This window comes from Coccidioides posadasii, chromosome 1 (assembly GCF_018416015.2).
Source record: "Coccidioides posadasii str. Silveira chromosome 1, complete sequence".
Taxonomy (NCBI): Eukaryota; Fungi; Ascomycota; class Eurotiomycetes; order Onygenales; family Onygenaceae; genus Coccidioides; species Coccidioides posadasii.
Genome location: NC_089407.1, coordinates 5,198,560 through 5,222,657, shown reverse-complemented (window position 1 = coordinate 5,222,657; position 24,098 = coordinate 5,198,560). Strand labels below are relative to the sequence as shown.

Genomic DNA, 24,098 nt, shown 5'->3' with positions numbered 1-24,098 from the left:
TTGCCGAGAGGGGCTTCCCAACACATCGTGATTCTTCAACCCGAAAGGTCCGTGAATCCGTGAATCCGATCTGCGATTGTCGCTAGATTTGAACTATCTGGTGTGGTGCATTGCTAAGTCTTCTTGCAGCAGGTCTCTGCCGTCTGACTACTTGCTTCTAAGGCGTCAAGATTATTTATTCGCGCCTATCTTTTACTATTAGATTTCCTCATATATTCAAACCGGGTACACACTGCCACCTTGGGGCTGAATCATGAACGTCGCGAGTCCAAATGCTCCCGAACGTATCCATGCCTTTGTAGCAAATGACGAGGCCCTCGTCGGGTTAAGAGTAGCTCGTCCACGTTGAGCTCCGTGTTCCCGCCGCTAAGTACAGGGCCTACCGCCCAGCCAATGTCCCATCTCCTAATATTCTTCAATCCCAAATGGGTTCGCATGTGTATCTGCACCGCGCTCAAGCGAATAATCCATTTATTATATTTGAGACTCTTGCAAACCTGGACGTCACGGGAATACTCCCACGATCGGAATCTTACAAATGTAAGACATACGGACAGAAGTTGTAAGGGTATACCCGAGACAGGACCCATTCCCAACGAAATGATTTTCACGCAACGGTACGTCGTCCCGCCATCTGGCATCGGGTTTCCTAGGATGCGTTACCCCCGCAAGACCGGTAAACTGGCACATTTAATTGATGGCGTACTGGCTGAAGTCGCACGCATAGCCGAAAGGAAGAAAATAAAGCAGAGAAAACAAAAGAAAATCCAACCGGATAGAACTGGATCCAACCAATAAGAGCAAATCTGATGGATTTATGTGCTTTGAACAGTGAAAGCGAGAAATTTCCGCTCAATCGTTCCTATGTATTTCCAGCTGACGAGGGGATAGGGAATGGAAAGGAAATGCTCTGGTGCACACAAAGCCTCTCTGCCACTGGACGCCCAACTCAAGATGTAAAAAAACGACAAGTGTGAAATTATAAAATCTAAACCCAGGAGAAACCGTTCCATACTTTTTCATCCAGCAAAGGATAGAAATCTGCCGCATTATTAAAGGGAATAATCTAGTGCACATGTTTCGATACAGAACATATGCACAATAAAGGAAGAGGCACTGAAAGCGTGGGGGTATACCAACGTCTAGGCGGCAGAGTCGCCGTAGTGTCTCTTGAAATATGCTTTGGCCATTTCGTATGAACTCCTACATTGACGTTAGCGAGTGCTACCGCAAATGGAGCGCCCTTGGCGAGTCAAAGGTAAATGTGCTCGACAAGACCGCCGATCTGACTCACCAGCAAATAGCAGTGCTTGGCATTGTGGCGATGATTCTAGGTCGCATTCCACGGAAAAACCCAGACCAGCCGTACTGTTTCTTGATAATGGCAGCTGCGTTGAATAAACCGCGAGCGGTTCGAACTTCGTCGTCCTTTGCGAGTCCTCGTGTTTGTAGTACGGTCTTGATAACATCGAGAGGTGTTGTAACCGCTGCTGCAACTGCTCCAGCTAAAGCGCCAGCAACACAGTGGGTGAGGGGGTCATATTTCTTGGACGGATTCATTATCTTCGACGTGGATTCGTATGCGATAAATTGAGTAGCAGTGAAAGGAATTGTCATGCACAATGTTGTCGGATAAGATACGTAGAAAGCGCGCATTCCTTCGGCCCGATAGACAGTTGTGGCACATTGCCAGATGGTCTTGTGCGTAGAGCCATGGACTTGCATCCGTTGTTTGATGACTGAGCATCAAGTGTTAGTATCTGGAATACTCAGATAGGGGAATACGAGGAGCTTCTTACCGTCAAAGGGATTCATCAATGCGTCACTTGTAATAGTTGCGCATGCTCCACTCAAGCCTAGCCGCATTTAATCAATACAAGGTCCAATTGGGCCTGCTTTGGGCCTGCTTGGGAAATCGGAGCAAGCCGGCATGCTTACCTGCAGCGAATGGATGGTGGCCATCTCCAACATTACCTCCGGCAAGGTCCTTAACTACTTCATAAGTGCCGAAATAGACAGCATGAGCAGGGCCTGTTGAGCACAATGAATATCAGCCATTTGCAAGAGCGTCTTCGAGCCTGGAAGCGAGGGATTCTAGGTGTTGTCATACCAGCGCCGACAATGACGCTCGATACACCCTTCCAAAGTGTCCTCCAGCCTTCAACCCGCGAAATCGTAGTAAACGCATTGCTAAGACCTGTATACAATCCTCCAGCAGAAGGGTTCAAAACTTGCATTCGAGTCTGTTTAACGAGAGAACAATCAGCCACGGGCGTACTGGGCAAGGTGAAAGCCTGAAATGATTCTGGGAGGGGAAAAAGAGCCCAAAGAGCACCGGTTCTCTTCTCTCTTGCGAAACTTGGAAAGGAGATCGGCTTACCTTCAGGAGATCGACTGGATACATAACAGAGTGTTCCTAGACGGGAGCTACCGTCAGCCTTCCTCTCTTACTATACCAATATTGTTTGTCCTTCACGGGCGAAACCGCCGAAGCGACACGCAGAAACGGAGACATACCGCAATACCAGCGAAAGCACCGGCTATCATATTATGCCCGAGGGAGTAATTCGAAGGAAGCGCCTCATAGCTAATCACAAGGGAGGTCGCACCGTTAGCATCAGAAGCTCAAAGGTCTTTGGCACCCCCCCCAACCCCCTGGCCTGCATGAAGAAGAGGGCAATTTGATAGGGAAAGGGCAAATCATACTCATATTCCTCGCCGGGAACACGGTCTGGAGAGGCCATTTAAAGTTGATTCTTGCAGCCGGAGCTGCGCGGTGGTCTACTGATATGTCGCGACGGACTGGCCTCCAAAAATTCGAGCTATGGAGGCTTGAGGTCTTTGCGCACTGGGGCGAATTATGTGGATGACGTGAGAAGAGGAAGAGCGAGGGAACTGGTGGTTGGAGGTTGAAGTCAATGGGAACAGAGGGAATCACAGGGCAATAGCTGTGAATTTAGATGGAATTTCTATACAGAAGAGAATGAGACGAAGAGGTGGAGTGCTGGAAAAAGGAAGGTAACGAAAGAGTTAAGAATGTCAGTTTTCTGATAGCTGGGATGGGGAAGTTTTTCTCTTTCAAGCACCATTCATGGCTCGGCGCGGGCACACTAGCTTCAATTGTGCTGCAACCAATGGCTCACCAGCCAAGCATCAAACCGCACACCGGAGAAGCGCCCTTCAGAGAGAGAGCTGGGTGTTTTGCTTGCTCATCTGGCAACTGGTTTGCTCCAGTTATTCCCTAAAATCCATCTGATGGCTATTCTGGGTTGGTACTGCACCGTCCAAGGCAAACCCTCTACCGTGGTCTACTATATCCGCATTTTCTTATTCCCACCCACCCTGAAACAGATCCTCCCCAGTTGCCTCCTCTGTTCAGAAGATGAGGATGATGGAAAACCCGGAGTTAACAGATTCGGCGGAAAAAAAAAAAAAATCCAACACCCGTGTGTCTTTCTCTCTCTCTATACAGGTAATCTCTACATCCAAAGAGAACATATCTAAACTTCGTGTCAAGCGAAAAAGCCCTCTTTTAGAGCTGTCGGACATTTTGTTCCAGAACTTCTCGCCGCAAAGACAGAGCCGTATTAAGGACCGTTCAGCTTCCAGAAAGAGTTTGTGCATCTCCGAGGCGGACATCGCCAAGGCTCAAAACCTGACACATCCAACAGTGCATCCATCCTCAGTAGAAGTACGCCCAGTACATGGCACATTTCGGTCATCAGTCTCGGCCACAAAAGTTCGGGCAGAAGCATTTCATGAATAGTTCAAGACACGATATTCCCAAAAGAGACCTGACTCGAGGCGCTGCGAAACCGGGAGTGCATCACCAAGCCGCCACCAGCCCTCGGAGGCTATCGGAGTTCCCATGTTACGTAACTAAACGATCAGATAACTAGCGGATAGATGGGGGGGGTTTAGTGTGGGTGATCACCCAGGTTGCTGCCTGGTTACTGCCAAGCCGCCAAATAACCTGTTTGGACCAGGGAGGGTGGGAGGTAGATTATATAATCAGTACAGAGTGATCAAGATCACTAATCTTTTCAGCTCCATCTTAATCCATTCTGTATTGTACAGGAGCTTCTGCTTCTGATGAATCTACATTAATTAATATACTCTCTGCAACACTAGACAGCATGACCACTCCAACTCTGAACAGCCAGTCTGCCCTGATGGTGGAGATGGAAACACACATACAGCATGCACTTGATAGCATCCTGGATACCCAGTCAAAGAAGACCCAGATGCAGTATGAGTTGCACTAGAAGAAGTGAAGAGTAGGTATCTGTATTATATACATTCTCTTGTTGATTCTTGCTCTCTTCTGCCCTGTTCTCATGCCATACAATGCATCTGCATTGACCTAGCTGACACCCTCTGGCTTCTACTTGCTAGCATTTCTGCCAGACAAAGAGCTTCCAGGATGGAGAGCTGGTGACAGAGCAGAAGCTACTCTGATTCCTGTCTGAATATGTGGTTGACCATCCAGCCAAAAGATCCTGCCATTCCCACAACCATACAAATAAGAATGGAGAGCCTGTTATGCAAACCCTGGGCCAATCATTCATCAAGGTCTACAAGGCTGTAATTGTCAATCTCTGAAGCTACCAACAGAGCTGTCATACAAATCCTCACCCCCATCCAGTTGGCCAGGCCATCCAGGCCCTGCTTGAAACTCATTCAAGACAGAAGTATGAACACAAGAAGGCAGAGTTTGTGAATCACAGCACAGGAACTCTGCTGAATGAATATCATAAGAAGGACATTGTACAGCTGGTTGAGTACTGCTGGCAGGGCTGATCAGAGTCCAAAAAAGACCAGTCAGTGGAGCCACATCTCCACACTGCAGTGGACTTCCTAATGGACCACAGCATGCTTCTCCACAGTGAATCCCACTATACAGTACAGCTGGCTGATCTCTTCACCCTGGAGCTGACAAATGAAGGCCCAACCCCTTGCTTCCCCATGGTTTTGATCATGGGAAATGGCAAGACTAACCAGATGGGCCAGATTGAGTATGCCACAGTGATGCATCATCATAACCCCTTGCTCTGCACCATGGCACAGACAGCCTTTTATCTCTTCTACCAATGGGACATTGTACAAGAGCCACCACCCCAGTTCCACAACTGCCAGGACTGGTACCAGCTGCATCTGATCAAGAGAGATGATGTGAGGAAGCTCCTGTTATACAAGACCCAGCTGGACTGGATTCAACACATCTACAGTGGGACAGGGCTTTCTGATCTGAAGAAGACCCATGCTGGGCAAGCTGCTGAAGCCAGGCATGCAGAGCAGATTGGGGTCAGTGAGAGCCAGATCTGCTGTGCTGGAAGATGGAATAGTGATGCCCTCAGCCAGTGCTATCTGACTAACATCTCCAGAAAGTTTGTACAGGCCATGACTAGCTTTGACTCCTGCACACCTGGGAACTTCTACCTGCTGTGGGCCAGGGTGCCTGTGCCTGAGTCACTGGAGTGTGCTGTCTGGCCCTGGATTAATGACTGGATGCAGTGGTTTGAGTTGTATAATGCCCAGGACCCCAACTTCTGCCTCCAGGGGCCAGAGCTGAGAAGATTTTCAGATCAGAGTGGTTCTTGGGACCAGCCCAGGGGACCTTCTGCTGTGCAGCTGGATAGGAATAATCTGACTGCTCAAGAGTTTCTACACCTGCTCCATCATCTCTGTACAGTTCTCCTGCAGGACTCTGTCATCCTTCAGCCTCTCTTCCCCAGCCACCCCCTGTGGACCAGCCCTGTGTTCATGAGAGAGAACTATCATCAGTTTGCAGAGGCAGTCTGGGTGGCCAACACCCATAAAGAGAAGCCATACAAAATGCAGCTGCAGCAGACAGTGCCCATGGTGGCAGATCAGCTGCACATTATACAGCAGAATCTGGATGTGGCCTGTGGTCATTTACATACTGCCCTGGAAACAGAACTGTAAAAAATTAACAACCAGTTAGAAGCACTGACCAGTGGGCAGGTTTCTTTTCTTGTACAAGCATTTCCTGCTGGTCAAAGAATGATGACAGCAGCTGCTGTCTTTGAAGATAAAGATGAAGAGAGAGACAGTGGTTCTACAGCATTCAGAGAAGCACAAGCCCCAGTCTGTTCATTAGAGATAGCTCCAGCCTCTGCTAGTGCCTCTGTTCCAGCCACATACCAGCTTTCTCATACAATTACTACAGTCCCAGATCTGTGGCAGGAATGAACAGTTGGTCTGGGGGGTGGCCCTTCAGTACAGAGTCTAGATGCCTTGTACAGAGCAAAATGGCAGCCAGGTGGCACAGAGAGAATGTTCTACAGCAAAAGAAAGGTGATTATTGATTATATTAACAGACAGAGACAGGGGAGTGCCAGTGGCAGTGCTGCTGTAGAGGAACTAGAGCTTGTACAGCAGCATGAGAAGCTCAGTTTGAACAGACTATTCAGAATGCTGCAAGTGAAAAAGAAACTGCCCTGATTCTTATTATGGCAAACCCTGTCCATCATACCCAGCACAGCCCATCATACAATAGGAAGATAAAGAAGAAGAGATGCTGAATACATAATAATAATTTGCTTGACTTTATTTCTTAGAGCTACTGGTTCTGGACACTGCATAGAAGTGCAAACCATGTTCAGATGCTGTACACAGGGCCTGTACAACTAGACAAGAGCAGTTGAGAAAAATCACAAAGAAAAGAAAGAAAGCAGACAAGCCAGAAAAGAAAGTTCATGCATATCTAGTTTAAGATGATAGAATTGCTCTGAGAGCCATTCTCTGGCTCCTCAGGCTCCTCAATCTCATACAGAAAGACTGACAGTGAATCTCCAGAGTGGGGTGAAGGGAAATTGGTTTCAACATGAATGGGATCATTTGCTGTCCCACTCTCAAGAAGAAGAATTGGGCAAACAGAAGACAGTCCCAGACTGGCCCTGCTGTCTAATATGTGTGGGTGGCCAGTAGCTCTGTATAAACTCAGTTCTCTGTCATTATACTGTAGTGGGGATTCCGGTACCTCATTAGGACAAAGGTTGTTCCGGTCCGAGGCGCAAACCACCCCAAAGCTACTATCCTTGAGCTATATAAACCACCTGTAGCCCCTGCATCTTGCTTATTACCTTCACGCACCATGGCTCTTTTCTACACACTCGTTCCTTACTACCAGTTCGGTTATTAGTTAGTGAATATGAAGATTCCTTGTTCATGAAACTTGCTACTGTTCCTCATTAGAGCTGCCTGTGTTAGTACGGGGCTCTTTAGTACTATTACTCCTTGCAAGCTTAGGCGTCTGTTAGAACATATCTATCTCTACACTTACTACTCGACCATACCCTTACTATGTGGTGATTTTTCACCTTTCTTGTGCTCTCACCATATCAACCAACTCGCCTACTTTGACGAGGCATCCCATCGTACCCCGCTCCATTTGGTGACCAAGCTGAGACCTGAAGATGATGATGCGGTGATTTGGTGACTGCCAAGGAAGAGAAAAACAAATTCTGAGACACATGAAGCGATACACTATTTCAAGGTAAGATCTTATGGACTAGGAACACAGTACTAATCAGTTTTTTTTATTTAGGAATAAGGTTAGGGAGCTTAGATTTGAATGCCTCTTATCTAGAGCTTGCCCGATAAACAGGTTTTTGGAAGATATTGACTAATAGACAGAACATACTGTGTGACATAACCAAAGATCAAGAAACCAAGAAATTGGAATCAGAATCAACTATGGCTGAAGGTACTACAGGATCATATGCAACTATGTCACTGGGTGAGGACAAGAGAATTGTGGTTCATTCCCACATTCCTATGCCTTCCCCTGGCACGGCAAATGCACCTTGGTTTGACGGCAGAGATGCTACCCTGTTTATTGAAAGGTTTTATCAGATGTGCAAGGATCATGGGGTAATTGACCCTAAAAACATTATTGAACGGTTGGCTAGGTACTGTGTTACATGGATTGGAGAATGGATGAAGACCTTGGAAGGCTACAAAGAAGGTAATTGGGAAGTATTCTCCAAAGAGATTATTCATGAATTTCGTGATCAAGACATTACTTACAAGATTCACCGTCGGGATTACCTCCGGGCAATTACAAAGAAACCGCGTGCTTGGGATGGCAACATTCGCGCCTATGTTCGAGAATACACTACTATCGCCAGTACAGTTCAAGCAAATGGAAGGCTTGATGAATTCACTAAGGTGTCTTGGTTCCTTCAGGGGCTACCTGAGAAGCTCCGGAATAAGGTTATTGACAAGGCCAAGCTCAATCTTTCAGATGATATGTCGCCTATTGATTTTAGGAAAGTTGTTCGGGTGACCATGGATTTGATCGACCAGTATGAAGGGAATAAGAAGGTCTTTGAAGAAGATGAAATGAAACAAAAGGAAATGGAGAAGCTTGGTGAGCAATATCAATTGGCTAACAAGCCCCCTACAGTTGAAGCTCCAAAGAAAACAGCTAGTTTTGCGAAGACTGAAGAATCCGAATCGAAAGCCAAAGCCAAGGGCTCTGACAGCGCCAATATTGAAGCTGCTATTGAAAAGATGACCAACGAGTTCACAAATTTGGCATTGGCCATGAGAGTACAATCAAATCAGATACAAGGGAATTCCGATCAGTATTATATGCTGCAGAGAGAAGGACCTCCGAAACCTATACCAAATTATCCAACAAATGTGACTGTTAATCCTACAACTGTACAAGAGAATACTCAACTGCCAGTCAACCCCTATTTGGCTCGAAATGGCTCTCCTATGACAGGCTATAGTGGTGCTCGTGGACGAGGAGGAGCTCGAACTGGAGGAATTTCGACACGTCCCTCATGCTTCTACTGTGGAAAACCTGGACATCGTCAATCTCAGTGTTATGAATACCAATCCGATATGAGTAATGGATACTGCCATATTGATGACAAAGGGAACTTACGCATGGGCTCTAAGGGTCAAAACTATCGAGCTGTCACTCCTAAACCTGGAATCCCAAACATGTATATTGTACGGTCTATGGGAGAGGATGAATGGGCGATTCCGGAGTCAACAAGCCCTAAAAAGGAGACCAATCAGCAAGAAGAGACACCTCCTGCAAATTCAACCAGTGTGAAGGTCCAAGCAGGACGGCTTGCATACCTAATGTCTGATGGAGAATCTGATTCGGATAAGGAATATGAACCATTGGAAGAAAGGACATCAGTCAATGTTGGAACAGTTGGAGAAGCTAAGAACAATCAAAGAGCTAAGATTGCAACGCCCCATACTCAGCGTACTGGACAATTTATTACTTACCGGGATAATCAGGCTAGTGTTGATGACGATGTCATGGAAGACGTTGAACCGATCAATCAGAAGAAGCCTGAAATTCAGAACAAGTCCGCGGAGAAACAAAGACCAAGATATTCTGCAACAGATCGCTTATCCTCTCAGATCCGTGATTCAACGGATGCCAATGAATTAATGGGTCGAATTCTCAATGGAAAAGTCGAATTGTCAGTCAAGGAGCTTATAGGTGTATCACCAAAGCTTCATCGAGCGTTCTTCGGATCAGGCTGGAATAACAGTACTAGCAAAAGCCATGCAAAGGTTGGAGTCTCCGAACCAGTTCAGCCTGAGCTAAAGATCAATTCCGGTCGACTTACATCAAAGCCCATGGTGCCAAAATCCAAAACAGCATATGGAATGCGTTCGTTATATGCGCCAGTCACTATAAACCAACAAGAATTAATGGCGTTGATCGATACTGGTTCAGAAATCAATTTGTTGTCTCGGAAGTATGCTGAAATGTTGAATCTGCCAATGGAAAATAAGCCGCGAGTGACCATGGTTGTTCAAACGGGAGAAGTCGCTCCTTTTTACGCGTTTTGTGACGAAGTGCCTGTTCAAATTGGAGATATTGTTACACATACCCCTTTCCTTATATTCGAGGGAGGGGATCAGCAACTTATTCTTGGAAGACCTTGGCAATTTGCTGCCTGTTGGGGATGCAACACCTCAGAAGACGGCGGAGTGAACTGTGAAATTTATAACGAGGAACGAACGCGTCGCCTAGTTTTCGAAGGCTTTAAGCCAAACTCGAGCAACATGAGATATGCGACTGATAAATCGAACAGCGATCATTTAAACGATTCAACGGGCATTTAATCAGGCGGGTGCCCGTGGATACAAGGCCTGAGGGGGATGAAGAAGATGTGATGAAGACGATGGGTATAAGAATTAATGATGAGAAGGTTGAAGGTCAGGAGATTGAAAAGAATAGGGAAGTCGGGAGCGTTGGCAGCATTGCCGGCGTTGGTGCTTACGGCGATGAGGAGAAACATAATTCCGGCGTTGGTGAATCCAAAAGCGCGCTAAGCCTAATCGGATTGACCAGCGCGCTGGTGAATCAAATGGACCAATCAGAAGACAAGGATAATTTTGCATCGGGAGTTCGGATTTTCCGACCTCCGCTTCCCGATCCAGACAGCGTCACGGCTCACTGCAAACATTACACACGCGATATAAATTCCAGTTTAATTCGCAAACCTATTCCACGAAGTGCTCGATCAATTTACGCATCTCTGAACAAAAATCACGATTTTGTCACGAAGAAATCGCGTCAGATAGACATTTTCAATAGTGGATGGGACATCGGGCCGCCTTCTTCAGAGGTCTGGAGAGTGTGCACTGCTTATAAGCGGAAAGCTGATAAGATAAGGCCATTAGCACCTGGAAAATCTGATGGAAGCAAACCGGAAGGCCTAGATAATTGGGTGGATGTTTGTTTGGATAAGTATTACCCTGAGGAGAAACGCGTCGCGTTTAATTGTGAATTTGATGACCATATTAGGCCTAGGATCGCGCCCTTTCCTGTTGGAGAACGGCTAACAAATGAGAGAATTGAGAAACTCAAAATTGGATTTGAACTGACAAGTCGGGAGAAAGAATTTTTCATATCAGTCCTTTATAAACGTGAAGGGGCGTTGGCTTGGTCATTCAAAGACCTATGTGGCGTTCATCCTGAATGCTTGCCTCCCCAGGTTATTCGGACAGAGCCCCATGAGGCTTGGCAGACTAAGACTTACCGAATTCCTCGTGCTCTACATGATAAGCTAATTAAAATCATTCAGGACAGGTTAGAAGCTAAAACGTTGGAGCCTTGCCATGGTTCATATACCAATCCCTATTTTCTGGTCGCAAAGAAACAGAAAGGCGAATATCGTTTAGTTGACGCAGCACATATGTACAACAAAGTTACTATTCGGGACGCTTTTATTCCTCCTAATGTTGACGAATACGCTGAAGACTTCGGCGGACTTGTTATGGCTAGCCTATGCGACTTATTCTCTGGATACGATAATTTTCCGTTAGCTGAAGAAAGCAGAGATATGACAGCCATTGCAACCCCTATTGGGCTCTTTCGCCATACGACTTTAGTCCAAGGGGCAACGAATTCGCCAGCTCAAGCCCAACGCGGGATAATGAAGATAATACGCGAGGTTTTTCCAGAGATTGCTCGAGCCTTTATGGATGACCTTGGGGTAAAAGGATCGCGTGTCAAAGATGAAACTGAAGTCCTCCCAGGAATAAGAAGATTTGTTTATGACCATCTGCAGAACCTGGACTACGTTCTATGGCTTGTCGAAATCTCTGGGGCCAGGATCTCCGGCGCCAAATCTCAATTCTGCATGTCTGGAGTCAATGTCGTTGGATGGGTCTGCGACTATGACGGACGACGACCTGAGGAAGCCAAGGTGGCTAAAATTGCGAATTGGCCTACCCCTACGAGCGTTACAGAATTACGAGGATTCCTAGGGCTTGCTGGATATTTCCGAATACTCATAGAGCATTATAGTTGGATAACCGAACCTTTACATTATCTGCTTCGACGAAATGTTACATGGACATGGACTGAAGAGCAAAATGACGCCTTTATGCTTTTGAAAGAAAAGTTATGTTCATTCCCTATCGTTCTTCCGATCAATTACGAACAGGATCCTTTGCTTATCACTGTGGCTGTTGATGCCAGTGGATTAGGATGGGGAGGATGCATTATTCAGGAGCAACGAGGAGCTCGACATCCCGCACGATACGAATCCGGAGTATGGAGTGATTCAGAGAAAACATATGATGCGGGCAAACGAGAATGCAGAGCTGTTTTGAAAGCCTTCAAGAAATTCCGACACCATATCTATGGAGTGCCCTTTACCTTGGAAATTGATGCAAAAACTCTTGTCGCCCAACTTAATAGGACTGCTACAGATGTTCCAGGAGCTTTGGTTACCAACTGGATAGCTTGGATACGCCTCTTCGACTTTACTGTTAAACATGTTCCTGGGACAAAACACACAGCTGCTGACGGACTATCTCGCCGAGGACTAGGTATTGGGGAACAGCCTGAATCTGAAGAAGATGAAGATCTGTTTGCCTTTATGGAACCTATAAGAGTTTTAGCTAGCCGAGCTCTCGATAGTGAAGACCTTAGGATACTGGACTCCTCATATTCAGAAGAATCGGAGAAAATTGCACGATACCTAACCACCCTATCAAAACCATTGGGCATGGAAGGAAAAGAGTACGCGAGATTCCGAAGAAAAGCAATTAAATATGTGGTGGAGGCCGATCAGCTATTTAGGCGAGCGGGATCTGGTGTGCCTCTAAGACGTGTTGTGGACAACAAAGAACAGCGCGAACAAATTTTACACATGATGCACGACGAATTTGGCCATAAAGGGCGAGAGGGAACATACTCTGCCCTACAAGCTCGATACTGGTGGTCAGGAATGTATAAAGATGTGTCTGCTTATGTGAAGCACTGTTCTCAATGTCAACAAAGAGATTCGCAAAGGTTGAGTGAAGAGCTTCATCCTACCTGGGCCCCTACCTGTTGGGAGAAAGTTGGGGTGGATATCAAGCACATGCCTTCCTGTCGAGGACGAAATTATTTGGTTGTTGCCAGATGTGACTTCACTGGATGGGTGGAAGCTAGAGCCTTGAAAAAGGCAACAGCTGAAGCTGTGGCCAAATTTCTTTATGAGGATATCATCTGTCGATGGGGCCTGCCTGCCAAATTTGTTATGGATGGAGGACCAGAAAATAAGGACGTTGTGGAGACCTTACTGAAGAAATTCAACATTAAACGCATTGTTATTTCGCCCTATAACCCTCCTGCGAATGGTATGGTGGAAGTTGGCCATAAGCCTTTGGCTGATGGGCTAGCTAAAGCTACCAATGGCACTGGGAGGGATTGGATTAAACATCTTCCTGCGATTCTGATGGCGGATCGAATGACGACTAAGGCTAGTACTGGTGTCTCCCCTTATAGATTGCTAATGGGCCAGGAGGCAGTTCTTCCGATTGAACTCGAGATTCCTACTTGGCAAACAATTCCCTGGCGAAAGGTTCGAACAACTGAAGACCTGCTTCTGATGCGAGCACGGCAAATCGAAAGACGAGATGAGGATGTCCTGGAAGCAGCTCATCATCAGCTCCGAATGCGCGCTAGGAATAAGGAATACTTTGATGATACCCATAATATTCGGACCAACCCTCTTCTACCTGGAGACCTTGTCTTGCTTCACAATACCAAAGGAGAACAGAATATGTCTAGGAATAACACCCTGCGCTTTCGATGGCTAGGACCCTATAGGGTTAAGTCTGCCAATCAAGAACTAGGTGCCTATCATCTTGAAGAGTTAGACGGCACTGAACTCAAAGGATCTATTGCAGGAAACAGATTAAAGAAGTACCTTATGAAACCTGGAATGGAGCCATTCAATGATAGCCCAGCAGATTCTGATGTAGAGATGGAGAACATCTCTCAAAGATATGCCACCAGAAGTCGACCTAACATTCCCTCTAGCAGTTCCTCGGATGTTAGCTTCTTGGATCAGAGTGAAAATGAAAATGATCAAGGAGAAATGGAGCAAACGCGATTTCCAACTGTTATACCAGATGACTGGAGCTTTGCTGTTGTTATACCTTCACAAGATGTTTAATTTGTTGTGTTTTGTTTGCAAAAGTGAAGTTTTTTGCTTGCTTATTCGGGAAGTTTCTTTTATTTGCCTGCAAAGTGAAGTTTTTTGCTTGCTTATTCGGGAAGTTTCTTTTATTTGCCTGCAAAGTGAAGTTTTTGCTTGCTCTTTCGGGAAGTTTCTCTTTCTTTGTTATTTGCTTAGCATTCACTTTTTCTGGAGATATTTAAAGGTCAATTTTTCTTTGCTGGAGCTTTTACTTTCTTTTACATTCAAGCTTGATTCTTTTTACAGATTCAACATTTCCTTCTATTCTGTTATTCTGACATTTGCAAATTTTTTGATCCCTGATATCCTTCAAAAATGGCTGGACGAAGCAACCTGCCTCCTTTAGCACCAGCAACCGAAAACCAAGGCCTGGTCGTTACCAGAGACAGTGGAGTCAACTTGGATGGCCATTTCTTCAATAACCTAACAGCAGCTATGGAATACATCGATAACCAAGCTCCGCACCGTCGATATGGTCTACAAGTCGAGCTGATGAACGCACTTATGCGAGTGACTGATGTAGTCACTGACTTAGTGGCCCATTTCTATCGATATGTTGAAAGATCCAGAGCTTGGCAACATGTTACGCACGCCAATTTTGAAGCCGATTTCCATGATGCTCGAAAGGTTACCCTGGATGTCGAACGACGTCGCATTGATATGCAAAAGATCAAGGATAGGCTTGTCGCTACATGGGGGATAGACAGGATTGATGCCATATGGCCAAAAGTGGAGAGCCTGTGGGCCGCACAAAAGCTTCGCCATACCCTAAATGTCTACAAGGATTGGGATAAGTTCGCCAACAATATTAACAGCGCAGTGCTCCGAAGACTAGATGCTACAGGAGCTGGACATCGCCGGAGCTTAGCTATATTGCCAGGCGATTATACTACAGCTGACAAAGAAGTCGATCGCGCTTGCGAACTTCCTTCAAGAGATGCCCTACGCCGACGAGGACTTACTATTGGGAACTATGGTCTTCTACAGCCGTTGGCTCTTCCACAGTCATCTAGCTCCCAACGTTCAATTCAGGATATCGCTAGGAGCCCTCCCACTGCAAGCAGCCCCCGAGGTCTACTAGAAGGACCACAGTCACCAAGATCATCAAGAGATGTTCCAATGGGTGGGATGTCGATGCCGCATAGCCGCAATGTATCGGGAGCCTCTATACATAGTACAATGTCGATTAGATCGCGTGGATTGGAAACTGGCCAATCACAGCCGCCATTTGGATTCACCAGCGCGCTGGCCAATCCACCCAGCCAATCAGAAGCTCCGAAGCGCCGCAGTGAAAGAATCGCAGCCATGTCAGCACACCAAACCCTCCAAGGCCTAGGCGACGAAGATGAGTCCGTTATTCCTCCTGAAAGTGACGAGGAAATACCCCGACATGAACGAGAAGAATCTGTCATGGCAGTACGCTCTGGTACTTGCCGTTGCCGTGGTTTCGAACAGCAGCTTCTCCAAAAGATAAAGAGTACTAAAACGCGTTCGGAGTTGGAGCTTATTCGCATCCTGGAGCAGTTAGGAAAGGCCTTTAGCGATAAGAAAGCTGACATCTACCTTTGCTATGACCATGCTAAACTAATGGCTTCAAAACTTGGTTTACAGACTCGCACACTTAATAGGGAGGAGCTTCTCAACCGTTTGGCTTACATCCATAGGAATCGTCGCAACATTGGCTCAGTCAAGACCGATGACAGCACCTACCTCTGGTTCCGTTTGGCAAATAGACCAGCTAGAGCTGAAGATGCTTTAGGCATTTACAAATTCAAACATCAGCCAATTATCCCTCTGGTCGCAAACATGAGAACATTCGACTTCAACCGATACACGCGAATAACTGGAGTTAACAAGTTCACCACCAGCGATCTTCAGAAGGAATGGGAAACAACTGGGTCTGTTGTCATTCCCCAGCTAATGCGCTGGTGGAACGATAAGTTACAAGGCGCCACCACCACAGTACTCACCCGGGTCAACGGCGAATACGACATGTACTACCATCATCAGCGAATGATGGGAGGTCGCGACAATTACGGATGGTTGAGAACAATGTATCACAGTATCGGCCAACAACTTATGCGCCAGGACCCTGCGTACTACCTATGGTACGTACTGACAAGACCCGACCACGCTTGGAAATTAATCTCCTATCCATACTACGCCAAGTATGCTAAGCCAGGGGATAAAACTGGGTTTCGCCATATCGATGTCAATGTTCCAGATGCTATTACTACTGGAAGGGGCGTTAACATGATACAAGGATCCTTGACCTTAACTGCAGAAGAGCCCGGCGACTGTACAGAAATCTTGCCAGGAATGCATAACCACCTAGAGGATTGGTGGGGACTAGTCGAAGAACGAGGCTTATCCACTGATGGCTATGTTCACCGCATTAAAGATACAATGTATACCAAAGACGACGAAAGAAAATTTGGTATTAGGTGGACCGACGTCATTTGCAAACCTGGCGATGTCCGAATTACAAGCCCTCTGCTACCCCATGGAGCCCATGGTCCATGCAAAAAGGTCCGACGCACTATGCTACCCTGGTATGTGGCAATCCAAGAGGACCATGAACATCTAGAAGTCAATGAAGCTGGTACATGGTCCCAGCTCTCCGCTGCACATAGAGATCTAGTTCCAGGGCCTTCGTCTCCATCCGGCCATTCAAATCGTTACGCATCGGTTCCATATCGATTCCCTACCGCTATTCAATTACAAGGCTTAGGAGCTATATCGGATGCCCTGGTAGGACGAATTAGGTGGGACAACCCCATGGTAATTGAGGAACTCGATATTCTCTTTGGCCCTGATGACAAAAAGGCTCAGGACTTCATTAATAACTGGCGCCTAAAGGCCACGCGAATTGCTCTGGATGCCATTGTCAAGACTTACCAAATTGAAAAGAAAGCTTTTGGTAATAAATCCTATTGGCATTGCATGCACAACAACATTGACCCAGTGTCAGTTCGGCCTTCTCCTCCTCCCGAGAACTTGGTGGAAGAAGAGGATCATGGTGATCACTATTAGGGATTGCTGCTATCACTCTCCTTATTCTTATTTCCTATGTTTTTCCTTACCAGACTGCTCATTACTATTTATTATTCTCTTGTTTTACTAAATTGGTTTTGTTTTATTTTATATGTTGTTTGTTGTCAGGGGACGCCAACATTGAAGGCCAGGAGGAAATGTAGTGGGGATTCCGGTACCTCATTAGGACAAAGGTTGTTCCGGTCCGAGGCGCAAACCACCCCAAAGCTACTATCCTTGAGCTATATAAACCACCTGTAGCCCCTGCATCTTGCTTATTACCTTCACACACCATGGCTCTTTTCTACACACTCGTTCCTTACTACCAGTTCGGTTATTAGTTAGTGAATATGAAGATTCCTTGTTCATGAAACTTGCTACTGTTCCTCATTAGAGCTGCCTGTGTTAGTACGGGGCTCTTTAGTACTATTACTCCTTGCAAGCTTAGGCGTCTGTTAGAACATATCTATCTCTACACTTACTACTCGACCATACCCTTACTATGTGGTGATTTTTCACCTTTCTTGTGCTCTCACCATATCAACCAACTCGCCTACTTTGACGAGGCATCCCATCGTACCCCGCTCCAATACCTCACTGCAGATTCTGGCCTGCCATGCAGAGAGCAGCAGAATGCATAGTCTGGTTATTTACAGTTCCTGCATGCACCTCTAAAGTAACCATACACACAGTGGCACAATGGGAATGGAGTCATAGGCTCCATCTCTGTGCATCTGTTGCAGATACTGCTCCAGTGCAAAGTTCTCCCACATGACTGGATCAGAATTGCATTAATGTATGACTGGCAGTGCATATTAATCTGATAGAGAAAGATTCATTCAAGAACAAACTCCACATTTCTTCCTGGTTGAGCAAGCAGTCACTGTGACTGAGAGAAGTAAATATATGGGGCCAGCTGATTCTGTCCAACAAAAAGATAGAGTGGTTGATCATCAGTTTGGGCCCAGGCAGCAGCTTCAGCAAGGTCCTGCTCCATCTGGTCAGAGTGGGAGAGGATCCATCAAACAAGTGCCCTATATCAATGAGTCAGCATCTTCTTCTCACATTCCACCAACACACAGGGCTGTACAGACATTTTCTTTCTCAGATTTGTGGGGGGGAGAGAGGGGAGGGGCAAGCAGAGATCTTAGCAGCAGAGAATATTATAGCAACACAAAATTGTGAAATTATTCTGTAAGTCAGTCAGCTTGCTATCATACAATTAATGGATGATGGCTGATGCATAATCTACAGAAAGACTCACAAGAGAAGCAAAGCAATAATAGCAATAAAGACTCTGATGAACAGGCTTAGAGTAAAAGAAAGAGAGAAGAGAAGAGAAGAGAAGAGAAGAGAAGAAAAAAAGAAAAAGAAAATCTGTTGTCAAGACAATACTTAATCTACTGTTTACTGATTCTGATACTATCTGCTGTACAGTGTATCAGTATGGTGTATATAAACAAACAGAGCATCAGGGCAGCATCACAGCTGCATCAGATGCTGATGCTGAGCAGTACTGCTACACACACACTCTGCCTCATACAGAATAGAGAATAGTATAATCATACTATGTAGACATCTAGCTATCTACAGAACCTATATTTGCCTGCTCTACAAGATCTTCTCTGAGATCTCCAGCTGCTGACCTGAGCTATCACAGATGGTCAGTTAGTTATCCAGTGGGTGCACTCCAATACTGCTGTTCCAGCCATACAGCACTGTCTGAAAGACCTCTGTAATAAAGAACTCTCACTGATCCAAATGGCTGACTCAGCACCACCCTCTGTACCAGCTAGTATGCAACCGCCAAGATAACCATACAATGCCAACCCCCCAGAAAACCTGGTTATTTTTGCGGTCTTGCTGACTAACCCCCTGTCTAACCAGGTTACATGGGGCGCCTGGGTAGTAACCCGCCGCAACCTGCCACCCCGCTAACTAGTAACTAACCAAACTAAATTGACCGCAAGTCGCGAGCAGATGGAAGCATCCACAACCCACAAAACACTCTTTGGGGGGACAAAAGAGGCAAAGGTGGGGAGAGAGAGTTCACGAATTGGCTACGGAAGCCTCCGTTAGTCCCGTCGGGCTTAAAATCCTAGGTCGATTACTGCTCTTGTATCGCCAAATCTCCGTCCGGAGTGCCCGGCGTTTGCAACCCTTGCAGTAGCGCATCCACACGGCGACACACGGAAGAATTCTTCCAGCAACAGTGATAATCTAATCTAATCCATCGATGTTCTAAGTCATCCTCGGCTTTCCTCCCGGGCGAAAGCCTCGGATCTGATAAACCTAAAACCTAAAAATACGGTTGGCCATGACATAATCACATGACAGCACGAAATTCCAATCCACGATAGACACGCGAGCATGCGCCCAGGGTGAAGGCCAGGCGGACGGGCGCGCGCGTGCTCATCGGGGTCCACGCGACGGGGGGTGGCGAGGTTCTCGAAGGAGAACCGAAGATTCCGCTATTGGCTGTCAAGCCTGATTCTCTCTCATCCGAGAAACCGTGTCTCTCCGGCATTTATCGTCTTCATTTCTAATGGTTGCGTTCTCTCATCAAAAGAGATCAGATAAAATGCAAAAACGGTAGTCTATGTGGAATATAGCAGCATATTATACATTTAATTCTGCTATCAGAGTCATCATGTATTTTTGGTAATATCCTCCTAATGCATATCAAGAAAATATTGTCGCCATGTCAAATGTTTTGAGATCATGCGTCGTGTCCCGTTAAGGTAAATATAAAAGCCTTCGTAGATAGCATAAACGAAGAATTAGGCACTGAGAACTGTTCAGGTTACATATGTTTCGAAACTGGTCAGATAATTGCAAATATGCTACCCTTTACGCCAGGCATAAAATCTTCAACCATCATCAAGACCAGATATAGCTGAGAAAAAAAAAATGAAAAAAAAAAATGAGAGAAGCATCCTTAGTCTATGCCATGGTAATATCAACATTGAAGGACCATTCCCCTGTTACAGCCAAAAAGAAGTCAGCAAAATCAGCAATTCAACTTGTCCTATCATGGAAACGTACCAGCTTTCAAATTCTCAGCTGTATAGCTGAGTAACGTGCATCGCCTTCGATCGCAATATGCTGTCTTATCTAGAATGTCGCCCTTCACTTCCGCTAATTCGGCAACGGGCTTTTCGAACATCTCACTTAAGCTTTCCACGGCCAATTCTAGGTCCTTCTGGTTGTCTTCAAACATCTCGGTCAAATTGTTACGTGCAAGGTAAAAGGCGAAAGCATATGTCCATTTGAGTGTCTGCCTGCACTCTTGGAGAGTTCGGGAGGCCGTATCCAAAAATTGCACCTCGATCCACGACATGCCTGATTGAGTCTGGAGGTTTACCATCTTCTTCTCCGTCTTCAGATATAGATCCTTGTCGAGCTTGGCCGACTGCTCGTGATTTGCATAACGGTTGTAATAATGGAGATATCTTTCAAGAGATCTTCGAGACCGTGCCTGGGCATCCCGCGCCTCGGCGCCAGACTTCTCTTCGTAACGATTGCAGTTATACCAGCTGGTGCCGTGTTCTGACCACAGGCCCATACACATCCAGCAAAATTCGTGCTTGCACTTTCGACATGTCATATGGTTACATCCACCATTCTTTTCTATTGTCGAGTGACATTTGGGACACTCCTTAGTGTTGGCTGATATCCAGTTTGCGGTTTCTGAATCGTCCTTGCACTTCTTCAACCACATTTTGACAATGGCGCAGGGAGCGGGTTGATGGTCGTTTAGAGTACAGCCGAAGCAGAACATGTGTGCGCACGAGCAACGTACTGTGGGGACGATCCGGTCGAGTTCTCGCGTCTTTACCGAGCAATCCACAGCAAATTCGCAATTCGGGGCCGGGCACCATTTCAAGTTCGCTTTGTCGTCAACGTAGGTTCTTGTTAAGAGGATATGGTACCTAATGAACGAAGTGTATGTTAGCACCTTCCCATATTACGGGAAACAAGACACGGAGCACCATACCTCTCCTTAATGTCATCCGGAACGAGTAATTCGAGACTTTTCGAGTCCACAATTTGTTGACACTGGTCTTGCGGGCATTGTATCCTAGCTGCCTCACCTTCCTCCTTGATTTTCTGCACAAGATAATGACGATAGCAATCAACGCAGAATCTATGACCACATCGCATGGCAAATGTTTGCAAATCCTCGCCGTCCTCACAGCAAATATCACAAATAAACCCATCGACAACTTCCGTCTTCGGCGTTCCGGTGATATTAGACCCTAGTCCCGCCTCTTCTAATATTTTCTCTGGGTGGTCCATATACGACTCGATCAGCCTCTCTCTGTTCCACCGACCGAACCGGAGTAAAATAGCCGCAGACTCAGGGGGTAGGCCGAGGATAGAGGAGACCTCGTTGATCTGTACCGTTTGCTCTCGTTGTATATCATCCGGGCTCAGGACTTTGAATTCGACTTCATAGGCTTTCCGTGACTTCTTCGTTACTTCTTTCTCGTCCGTGAAAGAGGCACCCAGGTCAGCGTCAAAATCTATGGTGCAGGACATTGAAACATTAGCGTTCGAATCCCAAAGGGATAAAATCATCCTCATGGATAAGCCAGGTATGAATCGATAGCTCCTCAGCATACCTTCACCTAGACTATCCTCATCACTATCTTGAGTACCAATGAAATCCATATCTTCGTCAAGCTGGCTTGTCACATCGCTCATGAACTCGTCGTCCGAATCCATGATGACGGTATCTCCAACCGTGCAGCTCCGTATGTAAGAATGAAGGATGGCTAGAGTTCTCCAGCCTTGCTGGACTGCTGTTGCCTTCCCAACTTTGGGTGGGAGGTGATCACGCGTTCTATGTGGTATCTGTTGAGTTGCAGATGTCCCTGTGAAAGGAAGGGAAAAAAGCCCTCTGTCACGCCACAGCCTTTGCTGAGTTACAGGGTTGTGTTGGGAGTGTGGATTGTGAGCGCGCTTGTTTCTGGAGGGTTGGGTGGGAGTGACAGCTATGCAGCAAAGGAGGTGTGGTACTGAAAGGAAACAGAACAAAGTGTTTGAATGCGAAATTCTGAAGTCAGGGCATGTGCTCAGGTGTTTGTGATCTATACAGCTGTTTGCTTTGTCCAATATACAATATATAGATATATTGTGCCTATTTCAAGACTGCACGCCTTGGTGCCTACATGAACTAGTTAGAGGGGTGAAATTCGGGCCGGCCGCTGACAAGTGGGGTATAGTCCGATTTCACGGCTGGCGGTCACAGTGATGCTGGTTTCTGGGCAGGCTCTCGAGGCTAGAGAAAATGGACCTGCTTTAGTTTTTAGGATATTTGTTCAGCTTTGTACGGAGTATACTTGATAAGATCTAAGCGCAGTCTATGTATTTAGCGGCCCTGGAATGTTCCCATTCTCCCTCTGCCTAACCTCGCCTCCCCACCAGCCACTAGCAAGCTTAGAACACAGTCAAAGCATTCAAGTTTACGCAATGGTCGGTCCAATTGCTTTGGGCTTGGACGAGCCTGATGCTCAAATTTGGAAATGGCGCTCCGCAATTTTGCCCTTTGCTCTCTTTTTTTTTTCCCCTTCTTCGTTAACCAACTACGTGGATGGATATACTACCGAAGCCTTCCTCCTAGGAAAGGGTTTGTTCTCGGGTATTCCGCCATCTATGACACATTACCAGCAGCAGACTGAAAAAGCTCACCCCTAAGGAAAGAGACTGGGGGGGCGGACGAAGATGGTTCTCTGATTAATACTTATGCAATGCGCACCGAGCCCTCAAGGAGCTTGTACGTGGTACATCAAGGCGTTATAGTGAGATACGGGGGATGTAAGTGGTAGGCTTACATTATAGTTCTGTTCCCAGTGTTTCCGCAGCTAGATCTTTTTTGATACAGATACAGTGAAATAGCAGCTATAATGAGCGTACAGAATAATAGTGTGGTAGATCGAAGGTAGACAAATATGGTTTTGCTGAAATCTTCGGCTCTCTCGGAAGAGCTCTGGATACTAGAACTTGAAGGAGTACCCTGAGATTCTGGTCTCAGTGTAAGGAGTCAATCAAGATATGCTACCATAGTGGTACGGTGCGAGTGGATGCGAGGATGTATCTCAGGAAAATCCTTAACCAACCCTCCAAAGCCAGGAAAGCTGCACGTTCATGTATGTATTCCTCCATTTCGTACCACAAAAGGACCGTCGAAGTCTTTAACTTCCTGTTGCACTTGGTTGTTGATTGCCACAGTACCACTAACCGTTCGCTTGTGCATTGTGTCGGCCGTTGATGCGAACCTTGCTTGATTCCGGCAGGTTTAGATGGCAGTTGTCGACGGTCCTTTTTTGGGTGATTTCTGCCCCCCCCCCGGGGATGTGCAACGTTGTCTGACTGACTTGCCCGCTCACGCGACCTAGCCAGCAAATCCGGCATGTTGAGTCGAGCCACCGGCCGTGATGGTTCTACAGTGAGTTTTGGCTTCGGGTGGCAGAGGTGCATCCGCAGTCCATCCTGAAAGGTAGCAGGCCACATGGCGTGTTTGGGGCGTTATAACATAATCCACAAGCGAGCGAAATCTGCAAGTGAGCGAAAGATATTTTTTCAACTTCCTCAACCATCCACTTCAACACATCAGAATGCCACCAATTCACAATAAAAATGCAAGATCCTCTATAGAAATAGAGGGCAGGATTGAACTTGCTATTTCTACTCTTAAAAAGTAAGAAATTAGCTCAATTGCTGAAGCTGTATAGTTATTTAATGTATCTTATACTATCTTATATCATTAAGTAAAAGGAAGATGTGCAAGAATCAGTCTATATGCAAATTCAATCAAATTAACTGAGCCTGAAGAGAATCAGCTAGTTCAATGAATCTTAGATCTAGCTAAACAAGGAATTCTCCTCAGACCAGTATTTATTAAGAATATGGCTAATTATCTTCTTGCTATACAAGATTCTATCTCTTCTTCCCTGTATGTTGGCAAGAACTGAATGTCAAATCTGATTAAATACTGTATGAAGCTCAAATGTTGCTATTCCAGACACTATAATTACAAGCAAGCAAAATGTGAGAATAGAAAGATTCTTCAGTAGC

At 46.1% G+C, this 24,098-nt stretch overlaps 2 protein-coding genes across 2 annotated transcripts; both read right to left on the bottom strand.

The window, feature by feature from the left end:
- Nucleotides 1-1,142: 1,142 nt before the first annotated feature.
- Nucleotides 1,143-3,035, bottom strand: MRS3/4 (Fe(2+) transporter; the record flags this gene model as incomplete). The annotated part of the gene is made up of 8 exons (XM_003065482.2): nucleotides 2,707-3,035; nucleotides 2,518-2,587; nucleotides 2,381-2,416; nucleotides 2,111-2,243; nucleotides 1,939-2,031; nucleotides 1,800-1,856; nucleotides 1,295-1,739; nucleotides 1,143-1,203 (listed from the first exon to the last, which is right to left on the bottom strand). The coding sequence occupies exons 1-8, from the start codon at nucleotides 2,742-2,744 to the stop codon at nucleotides 1,143-1,145; spliced, it is 933 nt and encodes a 310-aa protein (XP_003065528.1). The 5' UTR covers nucleotides 2,745-3,035.
- A 16,608-nt stretch (nucleotides 3,036-19,643) lies between these two features.
- On the bottom strand, nucleotides 19,644-22,127 carry D8B26_001484 (uncharacterized protein). Its single transcript, XM_003065481.2, has 4 exons — nucleotides 21,644-22,127; nucleotides 21,016-21,544; nucleotides 20,064-20,950; nucleotides 19,644-19,999 (listed from the first exon to the last, which is right to left on the bottom strand). The coding sequence occupies exons 1-4, from the start codon at nucleotides 21,744-21,746 to the stop codon at nucleotides 19,962-19,964; spliced, it is 1,557 nt and encodes a 518-aa protein (XP_003065527.2). The 5' UTR covers nucleotides 21,747-22,127; the 3' UTR covers nucleotides 19,644-19,961.
- Nucleotides 22,128-24,098: the final 1,971 nt, after the last annotated feature.

What these genes read in the sequence shown, in the direction of transcription:
- D8B26_001484 (XM_003065481.2), bottom strand. Translation starts at nt 21,746, where the DNA reads ATGGATTCGGACGACGAGTTCATGAGCGATGTGACAAGCCAGCTTGAC. An exon ending in TGAGGATAGTCTAGGTGAAG is followed by an intron (nt 21,545 to 21,643) that starts GTATGCTGAGGA and finishes CCTGCACCATAG; the next exon opens with ATTTTGACGCTGACCTGGGT. An exon ending in AGCTGAGAATTTGAAAGCTG is followed by an intron (nt 20,000 to 20,063) that starts GTACGTTTCCAT and finishes TGGCTGTAACAG; the next exon opens with GGGAATGGTCCTTCAATGTT.